The sequence below is a fragment of the Onychomys torridus genome, chromosome 7 (genome assembly GCF_903995425.1).
Source record: "Onychomys torridus chromosome 7, mOncTor1.1, whole genome shotgun sequence".
NCBI lineage: Eukaryota > Metazoa > Chordata > Mammalia > Rodentia > Cricetidae > Onychomys > Onychomys torridus.
The window spans coordinates 4,235,323-4,251,689 of NC_050449.1; the positions used below are offsets into that span (position 1 = coordinate 4,235,323).

Here is a 16,367-nt window from a genome sequence, read left to right on the forward strand (position 1 = left end):
ACTGCACAAACAACTATGGATGGAGGATCTGCTGTGGTCAGGTGCTCTTCTGAGTGCTTTCCTAAGAGCTGCAGTATTTGTTCTAACTGCTTTCATGGTAGAGATTAGAACCCCCAATGTACAGGTGAAGACAGAAGTTGAAAGGCAGCAGCTTGGCTTCCCTAGGCATCAGCCCAAGTGTATTGGCTACTGTTTGGTGTTATGTGCCTAGTGAAAGGAACAGTAAAGGCTCATCAGTATTTGGTGAAGATGAGTAGATGTGTGAATGCATGCAAATATGCGTGAAAAGATGATGGATGGATGGGTGGGTGGATGGACAGGTGATCAAATGGATACATGCATAGATAGGTAATTCTAGTGAAAAGCTCTTTCTAAACTCGTTTTCAAGGCCTCCAGGTATTTCAGTGTCAGTCAGCTGTCATCATAGGTAGCTTCTGTCCCCGTGCTCTGGCTTCTGACAGAGTCTCATGTTGTCTTCATGATACCACTGTGACTCCATGGAGGAAAATAGAGACAGCAATATTCACCCATATTCTCACCTTTACTTCAGAGGAGATCTAGTAGAACCAGAATAGACGTAGGACCCCAGGAATATGTGTGTAATTTTTTCTTCATTGGAAAAAGTTTCCAAGTACTCAGAGTGTCCATCGAGTCCACACTGGGTACCAAGAACTATCGTACTCTCAAAAGTTACAGAAGAAGATGTGCCCTGGCACACCTCATGAGAGGAAACATTCAAAAATCAAGGGCAAGGATGTAGCATAGGCTGTAGAGTATTTGCCTACCAAGTTTAATCCCTGGTACCTTGTAAACTCAGCAGTGTGGTACAAACCTGTAGTTCCAGCCCTGGGAGGTACAGTTAGGAGGATCAGAAATCCAAGGTTATCCTTAGCTATATAATGAGTTTTGAGGCCAGCCTAGGCTATTGGAAACTCTCAGTTTTTTTCATCAATCCAAGACAGAAGCTCAGGAAACAGAGCTGTGTGCAGGAGTGAGGACGTGCTCAGGAGACAGAGCTGTGTGCAGGAGGGGGGATGTGCTAAAGCAGGTGGTGAATGGGGTGCTAGCTTAGACTAGTTTTGATGTATTAAGAAAGCTGGGGGGTGGTGGAGGCGGCGGCGGCGGCAGCGGCGGCGGCCCATGCCTTTAATCCGAGCACTCAGGAGGCAGAACCAGGCAGATCTCTGTGAGTTCAAGGTCAGCCTGGTCTACAGAGCAAGAGCCAGGACAGACAGAACCCTTGTGTCAGGAAAATTAAAAAAAGGAATCCAGACAAAAAGACAGATGGTGAGCCAAGGCCGCTGATTCTGTCACTGCTGAGTAAGGATGCATCCTTCTCAGTCATGAGTCATGGCTTATGCATGCTCCTGCTCCTCACAGGGGTGTAAACTGTTAGGGTTCTGGTGCATACACTTGACTTCTTAAACCACACCTGACTTTATAAGCTCCGCTTTCAAGGCTTCAGTGAACTAGACAATGCATGGTTGATTTTTGGGCCTCTGAAGTAATCTGATTAGTGAACCCCAAAATGAATGCCTTCTCACCCACAGATGTGATGGTATATAATTCAAAGTTTTCAGGAACAAGTTTCAAAGGAACCTTACCTGTCTGGTAAACACCGTACTTAAAACTTACATAGTAATACTCTGGTTCTTCAGATCATGTAAATCTTTTAAATTTTACATAGCGTCAATTTATTGTAGAATAAAATATGTCTTTAAAATTTTTATACATAATAAGTGCCTATCAGGGTTTATAAAGCAGTTTCTTTTTTAAAATCCCCCTTATTCTTTTAGGGGACATGTTTGCAATGTTCAAGAGGGGCTAGTTATAATAGAGTTGAAGTTATCACTTTCCTCTGCTAGGTGAGTGTGTAGCTCAGTAGCTAGACCTTCAGCCCATGCACTCTGCACAAAAGCCTCAGTCCCAGGACTGCCCTAAGGGTGAACTGCTGTGTGCAAAAAGTCATAATCAAAGGATAGCCTGTCTTTGAAAATACAGTAAATGCCAATTAAAATGCAGCTGCTCCTTCAACATCAATTATTTTAAGAAGTAAAGGAGCAATCAACAATACTGTGTGTGCTGAGAAATTAATTAGAGAGTAGATAGGGAAAAGGCAGTGTGGGTTGGCAATTTGTGTGCAGGTGGTAAAGAAGAGAGCAGAAGGACAGTAAGGCAAGGTCGGGAAGGTGAGGCAGCCCTGGCTAGAGGTGGAATGGAAAGAAAAAGAGGTACGGAAATACATCTGGACAGCCTACAATCCTCCCAGCTCTCAGGCTTCTCGGTACTGCTCATGCAGCCTTCTCAAGTCTGGCTGAGAACGCTGGTCCCATCCCTGGGCAGTCCTTCCCACAATGGGTTTTGAGTACTGGTCACACCTCAGCTCTGTCCAGACCTCCACCTCACTCAATTTCATATGGCTTTCATTCACTCAAACTGTCTTCCTCATTGTCTAGAAGTATTCAGCTGGCCAGGGTTCTCATACACTCCCATGGCAATTGCTCTGGGTCCCAAGGATGTATGGTTCCAGGAGGGTCTGTTTCCTCTCAGGTGGCTAGGCCACCATTTTAAATGGCATCTTTTATCTGCTCTGGTTGAATGCCAAAAAGAGGGGTCTCCCTGGCACCCCCTCTTCCTCTGTCAGTGCATAACATTTAACCTCCTTCTCCTTGGTTTTTTTCTCTTTAAAGTGTCTGTTACTGGAACACACTGCAGATTTTCAAAGGTCTTAGGCCATGGCTCCAGTCTGGCAAGCAGCTGTGAGAACTCCCCAAAGTACACCATGCTTCCAGGATAGAGTCTGAACTTTCTCCTTTTCTGCTCTGCTAAGTTTGCTGGTTTGCTTTGTTATTGAAACTAGAGATTTTTTTTAGCCATCACTTGTCTCCTCTGATACCTGTTACCTAACTATTCCCAGGAATGCTGGCAGGCCATGTCTGCATGTCTTCTGCATCCTGTTTCTCTCTTTGTACCACACTGCCTGTCCCCAAAAGAATAGTCAGCAACTAGGAGCATCCAAAAGAGGAGAAAGACACCTCTTCCCCCCTGAATGTAGGAAAAGGATACCAGAGAAGCAGACTCAGGAGGGTGTGGGGCTAATATGGAAGGAGACAAGAGCTCTGGTGCAGCTTGAGCAGGACTGCGGTGACTGTCTGTGAAAACATCTCCTGAAAGGGAAAGACAGACATGGATCTGCCTAGGCAGGTTTAGGGAAAAGATGATCACAGTGTTCTGAACTGAGAGGTACAACTCCAATTGGAGGGAGCTAAATGTAGAGGAAGCAAAGCTTGTCAACCGTAAAAAGTTTCTGAATAGGCAGTGACCAAAAATTTAGTTAAAAATCAAACGTGTAATGAATCTCAGGTGTGACTGGCAGACCTCACCCATGTTGAAGTGTGTGATTTTACCACAGCCTTGGTTCTGAACATGCAGTCTGCACAGCTTGCATGGGGCATAGTATCTCAGCATGTTATGCCAATGGACCCCGCCCAATACCGCCACTCAAATTTAGACTGTTGAATTTCTGTGTTATTATGCTACATACATTTTCTGCTCTTATAAAAGTTTATAGAAAACAATGATTTATAATATGTTCCTAGAGTCATCTCTCCTATGGAAGTATCAAATTAACGTATCTTTGAACTGTCCTATGTTAGCTAATCAAACATCTCATTGGAGGGCACATTTGTTTTTTATCATTAATAAGTGATAAGACAAAAATTTATGTGTATGCCAAACAAATTAAGATGAAATTCGGGCTGGAGAGATGGCTCAGAGGTTAAGAGCACCGGCTACTCTTCCAGAGGTCCTGAGTTCAATTCCCACCAACCACATGGTAGCTCACGACCATCTGTAATGAGATCTGGTGCCCTCTTCTGACCTGCAGGGATGCATGCAGACATGTAGGCAGAACACTGTATACATAATAAATAAATAAATAAATAAATAAATAAATAAATAAATAAATAAATAGCTTTAAAAAAAGCCGGGCAGTGGTGGCGAAATAAATAAATAAATAGATAGATAGATAGATAGATAAATGAATGAATAAATAAATAACTTAAAAAAAAAAAAAAGCCGGGCAGTGGTGGCGCACACCTTTAATCCCAGCACTTGGGAGGCAGAGCCAGGTGGATCTCTGTGAGTTTGAGGCCAGCCTGGGCTAACAAATGAGTTCCAGGAAAAGGTGCAAAGCTACACAGAGAAACCCTGTCTCGAAAAAAAAAAAAAAAGTTGAAATTCTTTGTGATTTATCATCAGTAAATTGTTAATTTGTATAGTTATTTTATATGCCTATATATCTAGATTGCCTAAATCTTTATCAGAAGTAAAAGGGCCATACATGGGGGAAATGAGGGAAATTTTAAGAAAGACATTCAGCCTGGGGGGTAGCTCTATGACTTAGCAGGATCCAGAATTCAATTCCCAGAAAAAAAGAACAAAAGTCAAACAAGACAGGTCAGATGTGCCAGGCACTATGGTAAGCCCCAGGATAAAAAGATGAGCAAGACATGGTCCTGCCTGCCCCCGGCGTTCCAGAATAGGCACAGAGCAAAGGCCAGGAGGTTATCAGTAAGTTAATATCAAATTTAATGAATTAGTTGTAGAAACAGGATATGTACATTTCATAAACTGAAATTCATTGATCAAATGTATTCTGCTCAACCCTCTGGCATCAGCTGACAAATATTTATTGAATCTTGATTATGTTAGCTACCAGGTGCACAAAGATAAATCGTGGCAATAAATATCAGCTGGTTGGTGATATCAAGTTCTACTGTTTTTCCTTCCTCATCAAAGATTAGATTATGGACTGTTGACATCCATGTGCTCTATTACATAGTTCCTGTATGTCCTAACCTGTCTTTGACCAACAAGTCTCTAGATTGGAAAAAGTTTCATTTTAAATTCTCTGTTCAATTTTAATTCATCTTTTGCTTTAATATGCTGAATCTGTTGTTTTATTACCTACCAAACGTGAGTTTTCTTCACCCATTAGCTTATGAGGAAGTTTTTGTGATAGTTTACATAGGTAGTAGATAACACTATAAAGAATACAGCACTGCACGAAACATGCACATTGTAGCTGAACTGTGTAAAACAGAGTTTCCTATCTTGGGGATTACTGATATTGTGAGTCATGGTAAGTCTCTTCTTACATTGGCTGCTCCTAATTCTGAGAGTACTTCTCAGCCTTAGGTAGGACAACCAAAGTTACCACCAGACCTTATCAAGTTCTGTGTCTCCAGAGGCACAAACATTTGAATTAGATGACTGCTCTGCTTCAGGTTAGTCCTCACAATATCTGCAACAGCTAAATCAAGACAGACTTGGTGTGAAAATTGTGATTCTAATAACACCTGGGAAAAGCTTCAGAGCCATGTTTGGGCTGCCTGCCCTCTTAACACTATCCTGCTGTGTACCACAGTTGCCCATCTACGTCCCACTACTTCAGATGACAAGAAACTTTAATTTTTGCCTAGTTCCTTGTTCATTTTGCAATTTCTTTTGGAGATTTTAGTCCTGGAAACACTAAAATAGAATACAAAAGAGAATTTTGTATGTAGTGGTCTTTGGGAGTAAAGGATGCATGTTTAATGAATATCCCACTGCTCCACCATCTCTGTTTTGAACATCTTCACATAAATGAAGTCTCAGAGGTGCTAATACAATGAGAAAGAGGAAGAAATGGTGTATAAGGTTAAAAGATGAAAACCAGACATGACAGCACACCAGGAACCCAGCCCACAGGAGCACCAGAAATTTAGTCATCCTTAATGAATTTGAGGCCAGCCTGGGATTCATGAGACACTATCTCAAAAATAATAATAATAGTGATAACAGTAGTAGCAATATAACGTGTTACTCTCTAAAACACGGCAAAGGGCATGGGGGACTTCACAATGTTCTCTGCCATGTGGCTTATAGTATCATCAACCAATCCTTGATGTTGATTTCTTCTGGCCCACCCAATAGGATTTTCTGGAGAAGGCAGGTGCACTTGGCAGCAGGGATTCGGCCCAGCACCATCACCAGCTCCTTCCCCCAGCTCATGTCCAATGTGGATGCAGCTTATGAAGTGGCAGAGCGGGGCCTTGCTTTCTTCTTCAAAGGTATCTGCAGATCCCTCAAAGACACATACAGCAGAGCCTTGGTGCCATACCTGTGTTACTTGGTGGTCTTGGGGCAGATTAGGTACTAAATGCCACTCAAGACTGTTGTAGCCATGGAAGGAACGGCTGTCCTCAGGACCAGCCTTTGAGTTTAGCAGGCACTACACGGCCAGGGGTAAGAAGTTTATACCCAGTCCCTGGCCTCTCTGTTCGGAACAGCATGACACACTCTAGTGAGGTCCTTTAGAATTAATTGAAATTCTTGCTACAGAGCAGCTAGTGGGACACAAACTCCTGTGATTTCGGGAGACACAAAAATTCAACCTCTGGCTTCAGCCTTTCATTATTTAAATAATGTTAAGATATTATCCAACTGCCATGAGATTTTATTTCTCATCTGCAAAGTGATTGGAATAACACCAATCTCAGCAACAGATAGCCAAGCAAAGCCACCCAGAACACACCTACTGCCAGGCTTCACTGATACCTAAGACTGTTGTCAACTTAAGTGAGTTACATCATTAGATGTCACTTATCCCTCTTCCTTGTGTGTATGTGAAGGTTAGAGAAGGTTACAAACAAAAGTTACATTGAAAACAAAAAGATGTTAAGCTTAAGAAGACACAAATGTATCAATGTTGCTGCTTTCTCAGGGTGTAAATACAGCCTTTCCTCCAGGGAAGTTTGAAGTCTATTACAATTTCAATTGAGTGACTAGATATCTATATCCACATGAACTAGCCCCATTTACCATCCATAATAGAGTGTCTTCGTGAGGGAATGACTTGATGAGGGTTACAGAATTGCCGTGGACTCTAGCCTTTGCTTCCAGGTCCCCACTACTGGATCACACGAGGATTCCAGATGCAAGGTCCTCCCCGGACAATTTATGACTTTGGGTTCCCAAGGCGTGTGCAGCGAATAGATGCTGCGGTGTACCTCAAGAAGCCTCAGAAGACGCTTTTCTTTGTGGGAGAGGAATACTACAGGTGCGGTCTTACCCCTTCATTTCTTCACATGCAATTGATGGGAAGGAAGAAGAAAATCTTTTGCAAAAACTAGGGCAGGCGACTTGACAGCAGGCTGCTGACTTGTCAGCCACGGGGCGGTCTTTAAGATACAGAGCTATAGTCAACCATCTGATTGTCTTTAGGACCAGCATCTTAACAATTCAGTGACTTCATTAACATGGCCCCAGTGGCCTGAAAGAGCATTGACAGTGCTTCCTGGTTCACCACTACCAGACAGAGATACCTGAGTGGGGACAGATTCCACCATTGCATGAGATCAGAGGAATCTTTGTGATCAGAGGCAAAGGTGGAGGAGGTCACAGTGGGGTCACAGTGGAGGTCACAGAGAGGAGGTCACAGTGGGGGGTCACAGTGGAGGAGGTCACAGTGGAGGTCACAGTGGGGGTCACAGTGGAGGTCACAGTGAGGAGGTCACCGTGAGGAGGTCACAGTGGAGGAGGTCACAGTGGGGGTCACAGTGGAGGAGGTCACAGTGGAGGAGGTCTCAGTGAGGTCACAGTGAGGAGGTCACAGAGGAGGTCACAGTGGAGGTCACAGAGAGGAGGTCACAGTGAGGTCACAGTGAGGAGGTCACAGTGGAGGTCACAGTGGGGGTCACAGTGGGGTTACAGTGGGGGTCACAGTGGAGGAAGTCACTATGTGGCTCTGGAAGAGAGCTCTGCTTAAAGGAAGGGCCTGCTGAGAAGTCTTCTACCCACATTAGAACATAAAGAAGTCTCCGGGGAGGGTCTGTGTCTAACTCCATAGCTGGCCTGCAGGGTCTGTAATCTGTCTGAGGTCTGACCCAGCGTCCCGTCACTGCACATGGGGCCACACCACAGCTACCTGCCAAGGTTCTGCCTTTAATTGACTGGTACTGGGAACTGATTGAGACTCTCTGCCAAGCACCTCAAAGATCACCCACACGGCCACCCTGCTTCCATTCTCTCCTTGCTGTTGCTCATTTCCATGAACATCAAACAAGAAACAAAACCAGGTTCTAGGCAGGTGGCTGTGACAGACAACCACCATGTGCCCATGTGAGGCTCTGAAGGAAATCAGGGCAGCAGAGCACCCAGCTTTTTAGAGAGAACTTTTGTCTCATTTTACGTTCTCTATCTTTCTACCTATCTATCATGTATCTGTCTATCTATCATCTATCTGTCTATTATCTATCATCTATCATCTATCTGTCTATCTATTATCTATCATCTATAATCTATCTATCTCTCTATCATCTATCATCTATCTGTCTATCTATCTACCATATATCTATCATTTAGTTTTCTTTGGTTTTTTGAGACAGGGTTTTTGTGTGTAGCCCTGGTTGTCCTGAGACTCATTCTGCAGACCAGACTGGCCTTCAACTCAGTTAACCTCCTGCCTCTGCCTCCCAAGTGCTGGATTAAAGGTGTATGCCTTTCTACCTGGCATCATTTTATGTTAGTTCTCTTAACCATTTTCAGAAGAAATTGATAAGAAAAAACCCCTCTTTCTTATATTTTCCCATCTGACTGATACTTTCCTTCTCAATCTGGACAAAAGAAAGTAACACAGAGCACACACATATCTCACGAGGATTTGTTATTATTATTATTATTATTATTATTATTAATTTTATGAAAATCCAAACAAACGTTGACCCTACTGACTCTTCTGAGACACTTGGAGCCCTGGAAGCATTGCTCAAAGCATGTGTACTTCCTAAGAGAACTGTGGCTGCAGGGACAACATAAACCACTCTGCAGCTCCTTTTCTCTCAGAACTTTCTATCTGAAACATACTCCTGAAGTTCATCAAAGGACTGATCAGTATCTTCATGTTAGCGTATGCTCTTCAGGATTTCTCTAAAATCAACACTGTGCTGACAAGGTCAGTGGGCTGATGGGTAAGTAACCCAGTTTCCATGATGTATTTTCCATTAACCAGATGGGTAGATGCTTGTCTGAGCAGGGGTTCAGGGAGTACACATGAGGACTGTTCAATCTGTTTCTCAGTGCTCAGGGTCTGATCTCACTGGAGGACTTACCTGCAATATCATAGTCTCTCCTCATGTTAGTCTATGACCACAACCCTCGGTAAAGTATGCTGAATGGAAGTTTGGTAAGGGCAGAAGTCTCAAATTCTCTCTGAATTAGGGATTAGGGAAGGAAAGCGTCTCTGGTTTCATGATCTCTAATGCTCTCAGTGGAAATAGCATCGCAGCATTGAGCTGGATCTCCATGACCATCTATGAAGGAAGAACCTTTCTTCCTTCCTTCCTTCCTTCCTTCCTTCCTTCCTTCCTTCCTCCCTCCCTCCCTCCTTCCCTCCCTCCCTCCCTCCCTTTCTTTACTTACTTACTTACTTACTGTTTGTATTTACTGGGAAGCACACATGTCATAGCACCATGTGGAGGTCAAAGGACAGCTCACCAGATTCACTTCTCCCCTTCCACCATGGGAGCACTAGGGACTTAATTCTAGTCAGTTGTGATAGCGGATGTTTCTCTCTGCTGAGCCATCTCAACAGCCCAGGAAAGAGTCTTCAGGAATCTAGATTAAGAGAATCCCCGGCCAGCCTGGGCTACAGAGTGAGTTACTGAGCTACAGAGAAACCCTGTGTAGGAAAACCAGAAAAACCAGAAAAGAGAGAGCGAGAGAGAGAGAGAGAGAGAGAGAGAGAGAGAGAGAGAGAGAGAATCCCTTACCAAGTTGATCTGGGACACTGATTTAAGTGTTAATGAGCTCAGAAAGTGAAAGTCTTCAGTGACAGTAACCCCATCACAACTGACAAGTAGTCACCTTTAAACCTGTGGTCATTAACAAATCATTAATTTAACCTCGGTATCCCCCTGGGCAGCAAGGAAGTCAAAGAACAGATCAAAGGAGCTTCCTTTTGAACTGCTGGAAGCCAGACATCAGACTGAAATTACCACAGTTGCCAAAGCGTAGACGCGCATATGCATGACAGGAATCTGCTCCTTTGTGCTCTGCTGTGTGCAGATTTAAAGACAACTGACCTCCAGCTGAGAAGTCCAGGATAAAACCTACTAACAGCCCTGTGGGTAAAGCTTTGCAAAGCCTCATGTACAGCATTGCAATTGTCACACTAACCCTTATGCTGCTTGGAAAGTATGGTCAGCTCCAGGTAACAGGGATGCCCCCATCCTGCCCCAAATCACTGTGGCTTCGATACTTAAGGCTTTTTTTTTCCCCCATATACATCAAACAGCTGAGCAGATCTCCTGAGGGCTAGTGACTCCATGGTCACTGGGATCCAAGTTTCTTCAGACATTTTGTCCTTATATGTTTTATTTTGTTACATTTTTGTTTATTTTCTACAAAGGGGAGGATGCAGGCCACAGTGCACATGTGGAGGTCAGAGGTCAAAGATCAGAGCCTGTGGGGGTCAGTTCTTTCCTTCCACCATGGGGTCCTGGGAACTGGGCTCAAAGTGCTAGGTTCAGCAGCAAGCGCCTTTACACACTGAGCCATCATCTTCTTAACATGAGGCTTTCATTCTTGGGGTTGCCTCAGGATTTGGATGGCTGGTGGGAGTTTATTCAATACTTCTTTCTTCTAAAAAGAAAAATTTGGAGAAGGCAAAAGAAACAAATGAAGTTTCAGGCCAAGCATAGGGCCACACTAAAATACCCAGAAGACCACACGAAAATACGCCACACGCTTCAAGTCAGGGAGTGAGGGTCTCACGAGTATCCACAGAGCATGGGTCACAACCTCCTCGCCTTAGTCATTTGTTAGGCTCTGTTTCAGTCTCCAGGCTAATTCAGGTTGTGATACAAAATTAAAGTTAAATTATGCTTCTGAGTGGGGAAAGTACTCCCTGAGTCCCTGGGATTTGGGTCAGACTTAGTGAATGAAGTACAGGAGAATGAAGGTTTCCGCCATAAGGGTCTGCGGTTAGCTTGGGGCAGCTTAGGTTAGGCCTTAAGAGGGACCACGTGTCACCCAGTCACAACTTACAGGGAAGTAGTACACATAGTGCTTGGGGGACATCCCGAAGAACTCTTGAAGAAGTTGATGCCTAACTCACTAAGCACAGCTGAGCAAGGCTGTTTCCCACACACCTGTTCCTTTTCTCTTTCCCTTCTCTCTAATAGGCCCTACTGAGCCAGCCAACGTTTCTCTCTTTGTTCTTCTTCCATTATTGATGGCTAATTCCTCCCCTTCAGTGCTCTCCTTTATCTGCCAACAGGAAGATGGTGTCAAGGGGTTCCGTGGGGTGGGAGTGCCAATGTCTCCATCATTCTTTGTTATGATCAATGGTTTCTGAATTCGTGTGGAGTGATTTACAAGTCCACAGGCCCCACCCTCACACTGGCAGTGAGAATACAGGCTGTCTATATGGTGGGCTGAGGCCTCACTGCATAAAGGACACATTTCCACATTCTCCTTTATGGATGCCTCTGTAATACTAGAAGATATTTTCACTTAAAGATTGCATAGTTAGTTACAATAGAGAAATATAAGTGGAAAAAGCAGGAATAGTAAAGTATAAAGTTACTTGTGAACTCTTAAAACAACTCATTGTGAAATCACCTGATTTAAACCTAGTTATTGGGTGTGAGTACATCCTAAGTTCGATACTGGAATCTTGATACTCAAAAGGAGGCGTAGCTTCCAGCTAAGCGTGTGCAGCAGGGCTGAGGACATAGCTCAGGAGTGCACAACTGCACCAAGTTTGAACCTTGACTGCAATCCTCTGCACTCCCCTGCAAGTGTGAGGACCTCAGTTCAATCCCCAACACTCTCATAGCAAGGTTGAGGTCTTGAGTTTAACCCCCAGTGTCGAAAACACAAGACAAACAAGAGGTGTGAGCAGGAACAAGGGCACCCTAGTGTCCACATCAAGTTGACCAGCAGGAACAAGGGCGCCCTAGTATCCACATCAAGTTGACCAGCAGCAATCAGGAAATCTCTCTATTTCTTTATTTGCAAAATAGAAGCAGAAACTGTGCTCACTTTACAGAGTTACCGAACTGAAAGAGAAAAAAAAAAAAAAAAAAAAGTGTGCTGCTTGTCACCTGATATATCCTCATTAATCATCCTACAAGTCTATAGATAAATGATGAACAGAGTTCAAGTGCAAGAGCATCCTCATGAGGTACGGTGTGGCTTTCAGGGAGCCAGATCAAAGAGGAAACAGGTGATAGCAAAGGAAAGAGTCCCCAGAGAAGCGACAGCTGCCTCCTGAGAGCTGCCTGGGGAACCCCAGGCAGAGGTGGGCGGGGCCGCGGCTTCCAGGCAGAGGCAACAGTTTCAGTAAAAGCCCCAAGAAGAATAGGCTGCTAGTGTGGGGAAAACCGCAGGTGATTCCTTCAAGGCGACCTGGTCCAAGACAAGCAGGGCAGAACAGATGGGGAGGACCCATGACTTTCTACAAAGACCCGCATAGACTCTATAGAAGGAAGTATTGTTAAATATCTTAAATAAGAGATTAACTGAACATGTTTTGTGACGTAGAAATAGCTCTCTGTCAGCAATGTGAATGACTGGAAGTCAAAGGGTGAGACCACAAACCACAGAAATCCTATTCAAAGTGTTCAGAGGAGTAACCCAGCCAGATATGCTTCATGCAGCAAAACCATCATTTAAACACAAAGAGAGACTGGGCATGGTGGTGCAAGACTTTGGTCCCAGCTTTGGGAGGCACAGGCAGAAGGATCTCTGTGAGTTCAAGGTCAGCCTGGTCTACAAAGTGGGTTCCAGGCCAGCCAGAGCTACATAGTGAGAGCATGTTTAAAATATATATGGGATGGAAGATAGATAAATAAAAAGAAACAGAATATTCTCAAGGAAACAAAATCTGGGAGAATTTGTGGCTTATTGACTTGCCTTTCAAGAAATACTGAAGTTATTTATGCTGAAGGCAAGTGGTCCTAAATAATACACACAGACATACTCACACATGCACACAGCACCAGAAACTGTAATTGTGTGATAACAGAAAGATGTAAATGTGCTTTCTCTTCTCTCATCTCTTAACGGACGTCAAAATCTATTTAACTGACATATATACATGCGCATACACTCATACTGTGGGCTGTGATATAGATACACACATGTAATTACCACTGCTTGTGTAGAAGAAAAACTTTTTTGAGCTATGGAAGTGACGCCAAATGATAACACACATTCGCAGATAGTGTTAATTAAACAAGAAGGCTGATGTAACAAGAAAAATGCAGATAGATACTTGCATTCTTGTCCCTCAGCATTATTACAAAACATGCAATTATTTAAAATTATAGTTTTAAAAATTATTTACAGCTTGTATGTTACAAAATCTCAAAAAGGATGGGAATAAAATAGAGCTATTTAGGGGTAAATCTCTATCTTACTGGAATTAAGATACTACACAACTGAGGCTCTGTTTGAGGTCTTGATTCGAGTTTTGAGTGCATATGTATATGTGTGTGTGCATTTGTTCAGGACAGATACACAGTGTGTCTGTGTGTGTGGAGGCCAGAGGACAGTCTTGGGTGTTGTTCAGACTATCTACCTTTTCTTTTTTCTTAAGTCTTACAGGCTTGGGACTTGCTAAGTTGGCTTTGCTGGCCTGTGAGCCCCAGGACCTTTTGTCTCTGCCTTCCCAGCACTGGGACAATAAGCATGTGCCACAGTGCCCAGCTGTTCAGATGGGTGCTGTGCAGTGAATTTGGATGCCCAGGCTTGCAAGGCAAGCATTTGACCAGCTGAGCCCTGGAAGCTGAGTGTTTGAAGTGAAGGTGTACATGGATGAGGCATTGGGCGTAGAGTGTGCCTGTGATCTCAGCACATGGAAAGTGGTTATGGCCACCCACAGTGGCACAGTGAATATGAGGCTGGCCTGGCCTACATGAGACTCTGTAAAAAAATAAAATAAAATAAAATAAAATAAACTCAACAACAAAAAGATATACATGGTAAGCCCATGAATAGCCACTAATGAAATAACTTAAGAAAATATTAAAAAGTTAAAATGCTACCTTAGAAAGTTTTCAGTAATACAAAGACAACATCAAGGAGGGACAGAGAAAAATGTATATGTTGTATAGATGAGACTGCAAGCACAAATCTAACTTCATCAGTAATACACAGCATAGCAGTGATTATCAGATTAGATTTAAAAATAAATAGAATCCAATTACATGATGTCTACCAATGACAGATTTATTTGTTTGTTTTTATTTTTATCGGTTTAATTGTTGGAGGGGAGATTTGCATTTCATCATGTGCATGTTCAGGTCAGAGGACAATTTTCAGGAGTCACCTTTCTCTTCTCACACATGGGTCCTGCTGACGGAGCTCAGCTTGTCGGCTGGAGGCGAGTGCCTTCCCCTGCTGAGCCAGCTTGATAGAGGAGCTACTGCAAGTATTTGCCACTACTCCGGGCTACTTCCTTCTTTTTCTCTTTTTAAGATTGATTTATTTTTATTTTATGTATATGGTGGGTTTGCCTGTTTGTATGTCTGTGCATACAGTGTCTGTGGAGGCCAGAAGAGGACGCTGGATTCACTGGGACTGGAGTCACAGGTGGTTACAAGCCACTATGTGGGTACTGGGAATGAAACCCAGGTCCTCTGGATAGGAAATCACAGCATATCGCTTTTATACTTGCTTTATTTTCTGATAAGTGGCTTATGGACACAGTATTTTGTTTTTTGTTTATAGGAGGTGGGTGTGTCTTTTTAGACAATATCTCTCTATGCAGATCACATTAGCCTCACTCAGCAATCCTCCTGCCTCAGCCTCCTGAGTGCTAGAACTACAAGCATGTGCCATCATGCCCAACAGTATTTTATTTAAATAAGAAGACATTTAGTTGAAAGCAAAAACATGTCCCTATTTTAGAATTCCTGATAATTCCAGACCAACCATCCTGTTTCTCGGTTTAGTACCTCCTATACTCTGCTCCCTTTGCCCACACTTGCCACTGCATCTTAAGAGATCACTAGCCATGCCTGATGGTTGCTGCCACACAAGATCTGTGCAGACTGTGTGCATTTGGACACCCTGTCAGTGCCTGTGTTTGGCCAAGTTCCTTTAACCTTATAAAAATAATTGACAGTTTTTGTCGTGATCAACTGTTCCTTAAAAATGTTCCTTGGTACCTGTGAGCACACACATGCATGCATACACATTTGTGTACACACATGCACACACACACACACACACACACACATATGCTTATTAAGATAAAATAAATCTTTAAAGAACAATATTACAAATTATTATAAAATAAAATTTATGCTAAATATTTCAAATTGAAATAATACTGAACAAATGATTTTACATTAGAAATTCTCTGGAAGGGTTTATTCACCAGTGATTTATACCAAAACATTTAAAGAAGAATTAATACCAAATTTTCACAAACTTGTCTAAAACATAGACGAAAGCAACACCCGGCAGGCTGTATGAGCCAGCAATTCCTTGACGCCAAAACTGGGCAAAGTCATTATGAAGAAATAAAGAAATTCATTTGTAAATATAAAACCAAAAGTGCTCCAAAAGTACTGTCTAGAAATACAGCAAGTATTTAAAATAATTATACACAAAGATGAAGAAGGGATTTTTATGGAAATGTAAGAATATATTAATATCTAGAAATCAAACAGGGTCATGTTTTGTGCTGATAGCATAAGAAAAACCATGGGATTGTCTTCCTGGATGCAGAAAGGATGTTTGGTAAAACCCAGCACTATTTTATGATAAAAAGAAAACATGACAGAAATAGAATAGAATAGAATAGAATAGAATAGAATAGAATAGAATAGAATAGAATAGAATAGAATAGAATAGAGAGAAACTTCCTGAACTGGAGAAGAGAATCACCCCACTCTCCACTCTTCAGTGTTTCCAGGAAGTGCCAAGCAGGGCAGTGGAGCAGGAACAAGTGACATGGAAGCTATCTAGATGAGAAAGTCAAACTGTTTCTCCTGTGCATGATTTAATCTTTCCAAAGAAAGACGTAATTAAGACTCAAAACTATTAGAACTAACAAATGCACTCAACAAGTCTGAACGAATGAAAATAAAATAAATGACTACATAATATAGCATCGAAGAGACTAAAATATTTTAAAAAGTAAACTAAAAAGAAATTGAAAAACATGCTCTCAAAAACTGAACTCTCAATGGAAGAGATTACACATGAGCTCCAAATGGAAATGTGCTACCTGTCCATGGGCTGCAAGCCCTCATAGTTTGAAGACACCATTACTTCCCAACCCGATCTGCAGCTTGAGCACAGTTTCAGAG

At 42.7% G+C, this 16,367-nt stretch overlaps 1 protein-coding gene across 1 annotated transcript in view; it reads left to right on the plus strand.

Annotated features, from left to right (window-relative positions):
• Nucleotides 1-16,367, plus strand: part of Mmp20 (matrix metallopeptidase 20) — a 40,833-nt gene that overhangs the window by 19,603 nt on the left and 4,863 nt on the right. The window contains exons 7-8 of the mRNA XM_036194368.1: nt 5,977-6,113; nt 6,946-7,102. Of these exons, the coding sequence (XP_036050261.1) occupies nt 5,977-6,113; nt 6,946-7,102 (294 nt within the window). The remainder of the gene's footprint in view (nt 1-5,976; nt 6,114-6,945; nt 7,103-16,367) is intronic.